Source organism: Callorhinchus milii, unplaced genomic scaffold, assembly GCF_018977255.1.
Source record: "Callorhinchus milii isolate IMCB2004 unplaced genomic scaffold, IMCB_Cmil_1.0 Scaffold2, whole genome shotgun sequence".
Lineage (NCBI taxonomy): Eukaryota > Metazoa > Chordata > Chondrichthyes > Chimaeriformes > Callorhinchidae > Callorhinchus > Callorhinchus milii.
Genome location: NW_024704743.1, coordinates 68981182 through 68993880, shown reverse-complemented (window position 1 = coordinate 68993880; position 12699 = coordinate 68981182). Strand labels below are relative to the sequence as shown.

The window sequence follows — 12699 nt, the reverse complement described above, 5'->3', positions numbered from 1 at the left end:
AGGACAGAATCAGTTCTTGGAAGCAGCCATGCAGCCTATAATAATAATCCTTGCGTTTGATATAGCGCTTTTCACGTCTTCTAGACGTCCCAAAGCACTTCACAGAATATACTGTAAAGTGAATTGACTGTATATTTGTGGGCGAACGCGGCAGCCAATTGCGCACAGCAGTGTCCCACAAACAGTCATGGATTGAAAATGACCAATTTATTATTGTTTAGTTTTTTGGAGGAATTATTATTAGGTGTGTGGAGTAAGGAAACTTGCCCAAGGTTTCGCCCTGACTTGCCTGGAATTGAACTCAGGTCTCTTGCTTGCAAAGCGAGTGCTCTAACCACTGAGCTACAGGACTCCACTAAGCCTAATGTCGCATATGTTGACCATTTTTTACCTTGGTTGATGGCTCACACCCCGGAAGGGTGTAGGAAGTGTTCACTGGCAGTCATGGCCCCTGTTATAAGGCAGGTTTGCAATCACTTTGTTACAACAGGCTCCACTGTGTCTGGAAAGGAGAAATATAAAAGGTGTATGAGGAAAAGTCAGGGGAATGGGATGAAATGCTTAGCTTTTCCAGAGAGCTAGCACGAGCACAATGGCCACCTCTGCTGTAAGTTTCTATAGTTCTATTGTACTACCATTAGTAAAACAATGTACAGAATGTAGAGAAATATGGGTACCCTGATTTATATATCAGCCAAATGTACTTATATGGAGCTTGTCACATCGGAAGGATGGCCCAAGGCCTGGACAGTCAAGGGTGCTGGGGGTTAAAGAATTGCCTATATAGCTCACAGACAGTCCTTTGTATTGGTTATTAATTATGTTATTAAGGACAGCTGTAATTCACTTTGCACGCATGTTTTACACATGGTAAACAAATGAGTGTTTTAATAAATATGTTTACACATGGTTTGCAGATGGCAAATAATAGACCCCGTGACAATTTAGAATTTAAACAACCTTTAAAGATTCAGTTTTGACAGACAAGGAATTATTTTCTTTATCCCTCAATCATATTTGCCTACAAAATACCCAGACACTACACTTTTCAGTAAATCATGTGAATCACTTTTAGATATCCTCTTGATGAAAAAGGAGCAATATTAAATCAAGAATTATTATTATAATCCTCTATCTGAGTTTTTTGTGGGGTCGGGCTGGGGTACAGATGCCCAAGTAACGGTGTTCCCCTAACCTCGTTCAAGTGGCAATCCCTAACATGTGTCAAGATCTGTCTTCAAAATCACATACGTTATATATTTTTTGTTAGGTTCATAAAATTAGTTCAGGTGAAGAAGACCCTTCACCCATTTGATCTCATCCCTTCACAGTACCCATTTACCATCCTCCAATCAGAGTATCTAGTTGTTTTATCAATGAGTCCGGTGTCCTGGCCTCAACTACTCTTACTGGTACCTGTACCAATCGTCAGTTACCCTCTGGGTAAAGAAATACATCCTGTGTCTATCCTGAAATTGCAACTCTCTCTCTATGTTCCCTGTTTTCTTGTCTTTGTGCATCCTAAAGTATTGTTCTGGGTTCACATTTTCAATTCCATTAAAACTCTATAAGGTCCCCTCTGAGATGTCTGAGACTGCAGAGCCCTAGCTGGTCTAATTGCTCATAACTTATTCCTCTAACACTGGGGATCATCCTCATTGTTCTCCTCTGCACTGCCTTTAAGGTCTGGGCAATCACTTTATGTTATAGCAACCAGAACTCTCTGCAATTCTCTAAGTGTGATCTGTTCAGAGCACTGGACAACTTGAGTATGACATCTGAGGATTGGAACTCAACTAATTTAGCAAAACAGCCCAGCATTCTGTTTCTTATACCATCTACCATTTCCCCCTGAGAGGTGAGAGTCATTATCTGCCACCTTGAAGAGATTGCCAAGGGACACGTAGTATTAGCTTAGATTTGCTTGGCCTCCCTCCCTACACTGGGACACATTTTTACCAGTGGTAGGGGTCTAATGCTAGCACAGATAGCATCTTGCAAGGAATTGATGTCGTCCCTTTCACGTCAGGAAGACAGCTCAAAGTGCTTCACAGAATTTATTGGAAAATATAATGATTTTGTATTTTGTAGACAAGCATGGTAGACAATTTGAGAACAGCAATGATCCACACACAACCATGAGCTGAATGAACAATTATCTATGGGTGCTTGTTGGCCAGAAACTCCTCTTTTCACATAAAAGTTAACTGGTTGTTAAAAAGAGGCCAGCGAAAAGTCCCTACTCAACAAGCCACAATCGGTCTCGAGACTCTTTTGACATTTTTTTTGTATTTGTGACTACTGAAGGAAATCAAAGTGAGTAATAAAATAAGACAACTGCTGAAAGAAGCACACTGAGGTCAGTATATTTGGCCTAGGATCACAGTACACTGCAAGTTTGTCTCCTATGTGTTATCGAAATGGCAACTCTAGCTTGGCTGTTTCCCAAATGAATGAAGACAAAAGATTAGAAACATTTTACTTTATTCCTACATGGTAGGTTCTCGAATCAGAACCGCCACTTGCACTTCCCATCTGATGACATTTCTTTTTGTTGATAAGTTGATTTTTTTTAATGTTAAAGAAGCAGGTTCCAAAAGTTTTTAATACGAAAACTGGGACAGTGCACAGTTAACCAGATTGCTCTACATCTGTGACCTATGAATCAGACAAGTTCCCACAGAAGACCTTGAAATGATAAGTGGATGTTTGTACTTTCCATGCAGTAGCGGGTGAATGACCACGGGTGAATACGGTGTTTGTCTTCTCTAAAAGAGTGTGTGTACGTAATAACCAATAGCTAAAAGAGATCCTCAGTCTTTCTAATCAACAGAGTAGCAAAACAAATTGCGTCAGTAGTTTGCTTGTAGCTCATGTGGAAATGAGAAACACAGGAGTCACCATCATCTCTTTAAAGGCCCATTCGCTGGAACTCGACCAAAATCACTTTGCTTCTCTCCCTGCCATCAACTCCTCCCTGCCTTCAAAATCAGGTCTTTAAATATCCCCTTCTTAATACTAATAATAATCCTTGCATTTGGTATAGCTCCTTATCACGTCTTTGAGATGTCTCAAAGTGCTTCACAGAATATACTGTAAAGTGAATTGACTGTATATTTGTGGGTGAAACGCGGCAGCCAATTGCGCACAGCAGTGTCCCACAAACAGTCGTGGATTAGAGTGACCATTTTATTATTATTATCTTTTTTTTGAAGGAATTATTACCCCCAGAAAAGTGATCCACTGATCAACTAACAACTGTTAGGTAAACAGGCATGTGGAGTAAGGAAACATGCCTAACATTTCACTCTGCCAGGAATCAAACCCAGATCTCTATTTATGAGAGAATTTTCAAGAATCTGAAGACAGTTTGAATTATTTTTCATCAAACAGTATTCTTCCAATATAGGCATTTTTAAAAAATTGAGGCAGGAGTGTCGCTGGCAGGGTGGGTGCAGGGGAAGTGTCGGCAGGGGCAGTTGAAGAGTTTGGTGTAGCGGTAGTTGCTGTTGTTACTTATACTACGCTGCAGTTTCATGAAGATGGAGTCAGCAATGAGAGAGGTTGTGCCCAATGGGCAGCATCATGCTGATTGTGTACACACCCACCGCTGAAAGTCTTTGCCAAACAGTCCAGGGAAAGCGATACAAACTTACTCTCAGAAAATACAATTGATTTTCTAAATCTCTTACAGTTTTGCAGTAACACTTTTATCAGTTCCAAGTCTAATACTGTCCAGTGTCACACAACTTTGTAAATGTTCAGTTGTAAAACTAGTATTATTGTTTGATGTTTAACAAGCTCCCCACATTTCACATGAACCAAAAGAACTGTAAATCTGCAAATTCTCATTTTCCTTCTGTGTTATTTTGTTGATTTATAGCTACCTGCTATCTTATTTGTTGATATAATTGCCACATAGTAATTTGCATGACCTAAATGTCCATCTTACCTGTTTGCAATCAGGATGAGCCTTCATTCTTGAGTGTACTTAAATCCACCATTAAAAATGCTGGACTGGCATTGTAATTGTTTGAGTCCTATGAACAGAAGGTAACAAATAAACTATTTTCTGTTCACGGGATTCAAACAATCCAAGCCAAAGTTGATATCCCTGGGCACTGTGAAGGCCAGCAAGCACAGTGACATTGCTCAGTGGGGCATTGGAGTGGCTCTAGGAAACTTGGGCTGGTGGGAGTCTATAAAAGGTGAAAATATTTGGCCAGCGGAATTTTTTACAACAATTTTTTACCCAGAGACCGGTAAGCCTTGGGTATACTGTATTTGCTTACAGCAGCAGATTGTTATAGCAGTTACCAAAAAATGATCTATTCCTAGAAATGCCTCCCATTAATTTGTTGCTGCCATTATGTTAATCCCAACTGGGTTTAACAATAGACCTGACTTTTAATATCCTACATTGCATGTGTAAGGCTTGCTGATTGATTACTCATAGCAACAACAAGATTACATTTGTATAATACCTTTCACATCGGGAGGACATCCCAAGGTACTGGTAATACTACATATTCTACTATTCTCATAGTATTACTAATATTCTAGTATTCTCATATTAGTTGAGAATTAATAGCTTTCCCAGCTTTCTCATTGTGCAAGGATAGCAGTTTATATAAATATTTAGGATGAGCTAGTCAATACATACATACAGCGCAGAAGACCAATGGTGCTAATCTGTTACACAACTAAATGAATAGTCAGGGGTGAAAGGAACTGTGACATTCTCGTCTAATCTTCCCCCAAACAAAACTTATCCAACTTGTGATAGCATGTATTCTATCCTTTAATGACACAATTATACTAGATAATAAGACTCAATAAAAAGGAGAGGAATTTTCTCCATGGATTTAAATCTGATCATCAGCTGTCAGATAGTCCTGTTCAGGTGCATAGGTTATCACCATCAGTTCATCTGTAGCTTAACCTTGAAACTCCCTCAGAATAGGTAAACTGGAGTCATGTAGCTCAGTGGTTAGAGCACTCGCTTTGCAAGCGAGAGACCTGAGTTCAATTCCAGGCAGAGGGCGAAACGCTGGGCAAGTTTCCTTACTCCACACAGAGCCTAATAATAATCCCTCCAAAACCAAAAACAATAATAAATTGGTCATTTTCAATCTACGACTGTTTGTGGGACATTGCTGTGCGCAATTGGCTGCCGCGTTCGCCCACAAATATACAGTCAATTCACTTTACAGTGTGTTCTGTGAAGCGCTTTGGGACGTCCTCCCGACGTGAAAAGCGCTATATCAAATGCAAGGATTATTATTATTATTATTATTATTATTATATAACAAAGCTTTCAGCAACTCCATCCAGCCACAAATGAGATGTTAGAGATACAGTGATGGGGGATGGTGGAGTGGTGGTGGTTGTCTGACACATGCAAATACCCAACACTGTGCTTAGAAATAGACAAACCATAGAGTTCCTCATATGTATATACACATATATTACACATGAATATTTCTCTGTGTCTGGAAATATTAGGTACAGATTATAGGTACAGATTGGCAAGAGTCAAGGCTTGGGGACCTAAAAGTGTATGGTGGGTTACTGCTGGAGTTCAATCAGCTAAAAACACATAGTTTGTTATAGAAAGCATTGAACGCTTGTCATTTTCTTAATATTTCATCAATCAATGCAGTTTATCCACAGGTTACTTTGCTGATTTTTTAAAAAAACATACAGTGGACGGTGTTTAAGGCAGGCACGTCAGGGCTGGACATTTTGTCTGATTTACCCGACGTCTGAGGTAAACCGAAGCCCGGCAGCTTCCACCATTATATATAAAATATATACAATAAAACACAATAAAATATATACAGTATATTGTTTCTACATAGCTGCAAATGAAGCTTGAGGATAGTAAAATTGCCTACAGTAACAAATTAAAATCAATAGCCTTTTTGTGTTGAGGAAGGGGATATTTTGTAACGAGTGGGTAGACTGAATGGATTGATAGCTGCCCCTGAAAAAATGATACTACAATGCAGTGTATCAGCAGTGACACGATGTTGCCTTTCAATCTTTTGCTGAAGGCTTTTTCACAAAGAAAGAACTCATTTAAACTTCATCACCAAGCAAACAAGTGACTGGAAAAACTCGGGTTTGATTTACAAATCATCAAATTGTGTCATACTGCCCTATCTCCTAAACTTGTAATGACATATTTCAGACATCTTTTCAGAGCTGTTTGATGTAATGGCTTGGTGCCAGGCAAGGAAGGTTCTACTTACTGCTGATCTTTAGCCTGTGCTTGTTTAGCGCATCTCAATGGGCACAGTAACGCAGAGGCTAAAGACTTTGACCTTGTCATCCTTCAATTCAGGAGGAGGAAACAGCTCTCTCAGGGACGACAACTAAAAACATTTTGTGGATTGAGGTTCAACACTAATCGAATGCTTTCCTCCTACTCAGCCACCAAAATGATCAAAAGCAGTGATCTCTTGGACTGATTTGAAGAGAGAGCAGCAATGATTGGAGTAGCATATGTATAGAGACAGAGACTGAACTGAAGAGAGAGTGGTAATGATGAGAGGGACAGAGATGGGGTATTACCATGTCAGAGTGACAGTATCAATTCAGAGGCTCAGAGCTGGAGTGTGGCAGAATTAGAGGGTCAAAGCTGAAGAGAAAACCTATTTGCCATCATTGAAGTGAGGAATGCTAGACCCTAGTACAATTGGTAGTTACAGATACAGAAGAAATGTCAGCAATAAGATACTGTAGTTATTAATGTGACAGGTAGGCATGAAAATACATATACATATACCCCTGGTCCCACCATGCGCTTTGAGTTGTACTCTGAGACCAGAGCTCTATCTCTGCACGCATTTTTGGAGCAATCGTCCTGTCACGCAGGCCAGTGGTCCAAGCAATGCACAGAGAGTGAGAATTATTGCTTTGGGGAGATCTGAGGCTACATTGTATATGCGTCAGCCCACATATGCACATCAGCCCATGTATGTACATTGCAATACAGATCTAATTGCTGAGAACCTGAGTAACACAGCAGATAGCTTCAAATAGACTGACCAGACAAGTTCAACTAATTTCATAGTGGCCTGGCTCCCCCTTACACTCAGTCTCAATTCTTCCCTCATCTGGACTTTTTACATTCAGTCTGCCTTCCGTGATAAGGCGTTATATCAAATGCAACAGTTATTATTATAGATCCAAACTTTCCAAGAGGGAGAGGGAGGTCCTTTAAAGTTCTTAGTTCCCCCCATGTAGGTTTCATCAGTTTGTGATGGCAGAAAAATAAATTGGTCAAAATAAATTGTTTTCTAGTCTAGGTTGGTGTCACAGCATTATACGACATATAAAGGTTCCTGGGTACCAAATCCGATGAATGCCATGGAATAACACAGAGCATAGTAAACAGCACTCTCAGCATCCTCTGATTTATACCCTTGGTACTATTTGATGATAGTACATCATATCTCTTAGGAAAGTCAGAATTTTCAGCTCCAAATATTCCTCAGTTTAAAAAGAGCAGGGAGAAGATCTATAGTTTCAAAGAGTCTTTGTGTTACTTTTTCTTTATTTTTTTTCTAAAAAATGCAGCAATCTGAGATTCAGCATAAAGGGAAACATCTGTCATGAAAATAAATCATCATCATGATGGAGATGCTTTGAATCCATACTGAACCCAACAAGCCTTGTCATTCGTCTACCTTGGCTGGGTGCTCCTATGCACGCCTATTAAGATAGTTTACTTTTAACAATTTGCTGCTGAGAGAATCACACTTTAACACAAGCACATTTACGAGAGTTTCAATGTGTTCAACAGCCATTCTTTGTTGCCAACAGGGAAACAGCTGTATGGCTGGGACAATGAGTCCACTGTTGGGACGTGGCTTAAAGCCACAACACTTTTCTGAAAGTAACTTACAATTAGATTGCAGCTCAATAGAGTGTAGATCGAGGAGATGTCTGTTGAAGGATAGTTTATTTTTGTTCCATTTCAAAGGGGCCAGGTGGCGAGGTAAAGTGGCTTCTATTCCCTCAATTTTCACCATTGCAGACCTCAGTAAAGCATTACGAATGAAAATTGAGTCTGCCCACAAAATTGCCAAAATACTTCTGTCATATTCCTCCAGTTACTTTCTGAGATGGAACATACAACTAATGTGAAGTTGTCCAGTCTGTTAATCCATTCTGAACATCTGACCATACTCACTCAGTGACGGAAATTGCATCTGATTGGCAGACGGGATTGATTGGAGGATATCTGTGCTGAAACCTAAAGCAACCACATATCAAGACTTTGACAGATGTCACAAACCGGTGTTTAAACCCAGGTGTTATTTGCCTCTTCAGATGGAGTAGAAGACCCTCTGTTACTATTAGAAGAGAAAAGAGTGTTTCTCCTAGTTAGCTGCCACTTTTGCTGCAAAAAATCCTGTGAAATGCTTTGAGACAACTTCCTGATATGAAAATCACTACACAAAATACAACAATAATAATTATTATTGTTTATAACACATTATATAATAACATATTACATATAATATTCAATATTTATTTTACAGTTGTATTTTGTACAGCAATTTTCATTATTATTAATAATAATCTCTGAAGAAATTCAGTCATAACACATCTTGCTTCTGACAACAAATATCCCTTTATTTTCAGGTTTAGGTTCAGTGGCCGCATCCTGGGTCTTGCTCTGATTCACCAATACCTGCTGGATGCCTTCTTCACCAGACCTTTCTATAAGGCACTGCTGAGACTGTAAGTGTACAACCCTCCCAAACCACATACAACTGTGAGATAAATACAATGTTACACTGCATGTAATTGTTTGCTACCTCGCGTGAATGGCATGATCTTTCAGAATAAATATTTAGGAGTACCTCAGTATGTAGCCATTTAATGGTATTCTCTTCAGCTCCTGATGGCAACATAGCCTCATATTTAAACCTTCCATTACTTGTAGGAAGTTTATTATTTATTATTATTATTGTTGTATTTTGTAAAGCAATTTTTATCTCACTATTATTATTGTTAATAATCTCTGAAGAAGTTCAGTCACAACACATCTTGCTTCTGGCAATGAATGAAATTGAGAAGCTCACCTAGTTGATCTCAGTTGGAGGTGTTGGTTTGCTGTCGTAGCAGTGCCTTACCAAGTGTGCCTCGCATTGTCTTTCACGTTTCATCTTCAGTCACTGCTAGATAGTCCAAGAAGCTCAGCGCTGCACCAATACTAACCAAAATCCCACTGCCACAATAATGTTACAGTAATCACCTGTGATCAGACCTTAGCTGAAACAATTTTGGTAAACGATAGGATTGAGTTCACACTAAACATGTAACATTGAGCAAAAATAGTATTGTCTTTTGACTGTCAGGAATTATGTGTTTTAATAAGTGCATGTTGCCCTAAGCATTGCGTATTCTATTACACAGCGTTTCAGCCTTCCACTGAAAACAAGTTTAACACATCTAATCAGATGTTAAGTGAAATAATTTAACTTGTCTTCCTCAATGATTGGGACAGAGTTTGAACTTTGTTAATGAACATCACATCATCTCATGGTGGTGCTAAAAGGGCAGAGAAAAGGACAAGTAAAAATGAAGAAAACGGTGTTCTTCTAAAACAAAGCAGTTATAACTTCAAGAAATCCAGTCTTTTTTGCTACAATCGCTGCTACACTACAACAACAACAACAAGATTCCATTTATTGAGCGCCTTTCACATCGGAAGGATGTCCCAAAGCGCTGGACAGTTGGGTCAGGACCCGAGCAGGGGGGAAATGGTCAGGGTGAGGGGAGTGAAGGGAGGGAGCGAGGAGGGGGTAGAGAGTCGAGAGGGGAGCTGAAGGCTCGGTCAAAGAGAAAGGTCTTGAGACCGGCCTTGAAGGAGGAAAGGGAGGAGGCGGCGAAGGCACTGGGGGATAGAGTTCCAGAGCCTCGGGGCTGAGAGGCTGAAGGCCCGGCCACCGATGGTAGGGCGGTTGGGGCGGGGGATGTGGAGCAGACTGGAGCCAGAGGAACGAAGGGTACGGGCAGGTAGATAGGGGAGATAGTAGGTCGGAGAGGTAGGAGGGAGCGAGGCCGTGAATGGCCTTGTAGGTGAGGATGAGGATCCAACTAACCATCGCTATAAAATATAATCTTGTTGTTGTTGTAGAAAACCACATAAGCACTTAGATCATGGCAGTGCAAGATTGCTAAAAATGTGACGATAACTTTAAAAGGGGTCATAGATGAAAATCAATTGCAATAAGCAATGACCTACAATACAAGAAACCTGGAACCCCTGAGAAGAGCCTTGTTTGGCCTAAGTGAATGATTGATGATGATAATAATTATAATTATTATTATTATAATAATAAGCTTTTGAGGCCCTTCGATTTAATCTGTTGATTGTTGACTCCAATATTCTGGAGGTCTAATAATCCCTTAAATAAAATACAAATAATAATTTGGTCACTCGATCCTTGACTGTTTGTGGGACACTGCTGTGCGCAATTGTCTGCCGTGTTTCACCCACAAAATATACAGTCAAATCACTTTACAGTATATTCTGTGAAGCTCTTTGATACGCCTCGAAGATGTGATAAGGTGCTATAACAAATGTAAGGATTATTATTATAATAATGTGCTTCATGAGGGAGAAAGCACCTCTTCAGAGTCTGAAGTTTGGTAGGTGTGAAATATATTTTGCTTTAAACAATTGTCCTGTAAAGTAAAAGTATTGTGATAGTAGTGTTCATCACAGCCTTTTTATAATCTACTTCCTGATATCAGTTTGTAAAGTCATGAAAAGGCACGAGAAAGCCCTATATCTTTATAACTCTACCTCAGTTATGCTGTGCTTTTCTGAAATTAGCACTAGTTTTACAAATTTCCAATGTTATGTATAACCTAAGGCAAATAACCCTGCTCCTTGTCTCGAAAGTTGTATTAATTTCAAAGCCTTCTAAATCCAACCCCAAAACTGTTGCCTTCTGAGAACAGTGACATAGTTACACGAGAAAACGGCATCCTCAGGCAAGGGGGAAATCATCATAAGCAACCACGAAAACATGCCACTCAAAACCTAGGCTCACTAGATATTTTGTAGCCAAGTGGAAGACCTTCCACCTGTTGCTGCATCCTCCATACGTCTCACTATACATACCTGCAACAGATACCAACACATACATCATCCAAGGCTCACAGATCACAAGATTGCGCTGCATGAAGAAGACCTTTTATCCTGTCTGATCTCATCCCTCCAGAACACCCACTCTACCGTCCCCCCATGTGGAGTCCTGTAGCTCAGTGTTAAGAGCACTCGCCTTGCAAGCGAGAGATCTAGATTCAATTCCTGGCAGGGCGAAGCCTTGTGCAAATTTCCTTACTCCACACACCTGTTTACATAGCAGGAGGTAGGAACCCGTCGGATCGCTTTTCTGGGGGGTAATAATTGGTCACTCAATCCACAACTGTTTTGGGATACGCTTTGTGCAATTGGCTGCTGCGTTTCAACCACAAAATATATAGTCAATTCAGTTTACAGTATATTCTGTGAAGATCTTTGAAACATCTCGAAGCTGTGATAAGGCACTCTATCGAATGCAAGGATTATTATTATTATTATCACTGCATCAAGCTGCTTTTTTAAATGAGTCCAGTGTCTACCACCTTTCCTGGCAACCTGTTCCAGTTGTTGATTACCCTCTGGATAAAGGGAAACCTCATGAAATTGCCTTTGACGTCCTGAAATCTATGTCCTCTTGTTCTAGTCTCAATGCATGATGCTGATTCTTTCATACTCGCAGGACCATTAACTGATATACAAACATTCTGGACAGATTTGGGAGAGCAAGCCAGCTCAATAATAAATCTGCTCACCACACTGGTGCAAAACAGCCTATTAAACTTTTTGGACACTATTTCAAAATAGGCCCAAACCAATTGATTTATTTTGCGTTTACACTCCAGTGCTGCAAGTCAGTGTGCTGCCAACAGTGCATCCTCAACCTAATTCACAGTACACTTTTCACAGCAATTCACCATGGAAAGTACAAAATGAAAAGGATTGATTTTTCCCCTAACTCTTTGGCATTTTGAAACATTTGGAGGCTCAGAGTTTCATTGTGTTGGAAAGATTGTTTTTGATTTCAGAACTATTTCTGCTTGGCAGTTTAGGACCTGTTTTCCATCAATAGAGCACGAGCTGCTTTGAGTAATTTTTCAATATTAAACCCTTCAAACCAGCTACACTTTATATTTGTGTTGTAAAATGCAGTATTTATTTGGCACCAGCAGCAAGCTAAGCATTCCACTGGCAAGCTTTTTTGAATTCTTTATAATTTAATGGGACTTGTTTATCTTACTGAATATGTAACACTGAAGTTGAGATTCTGCAGGCGAAGCACACAAAATACCAAAATGACAACTGGAAGCGGATAAACAAGGATTATTACTCAGAATGTTCAATATGGAAACAGGCCAATTGGCCCAACTAGTCTGTGCTGGTGTTTATATTCCACCTGAGTCTCCACCCCTTCCGCACCCTTCTGTTCTCTTCTTCCTCAGGTGCATATCTAACTTATTCATAAATGCATCTATACTATTTGATTCAAACACTGCTTCAGTGATCTGAACATTTAACCTTTAGAATGATACAATTGTCAAAGAATTTAGCAAATATAAAATGTAATCCAAGTAAAAATTAATTGGTCA

The 12699-nt window shown here is 39.7% G+C and overlaps 1 protein-coding gene across 2 annotated transcripts in view; it reads left to right on the top strand.

Moving 5' to 3' along the window:
* Window positions 1-12699, top strand: part of LOC103181263 (E3 ubiquitin-protein ligase HECW1) — a 188845-nt gene that overhangs the window by 154371 nt on the left and 21775 nt on the right. For both annotated transcript variants that reach the window (XM_042332011.1, XM_007897618.2), the window contains one exon: window positions 8656-8754. In XM_042332011.1, the coding sequence (XP_042187945.1) occupies window positions 8656-8754 (99 nt within the window). The remainder of the gene's footprint in view (window positions 1-8655; window positions 8755-12699) is intronic.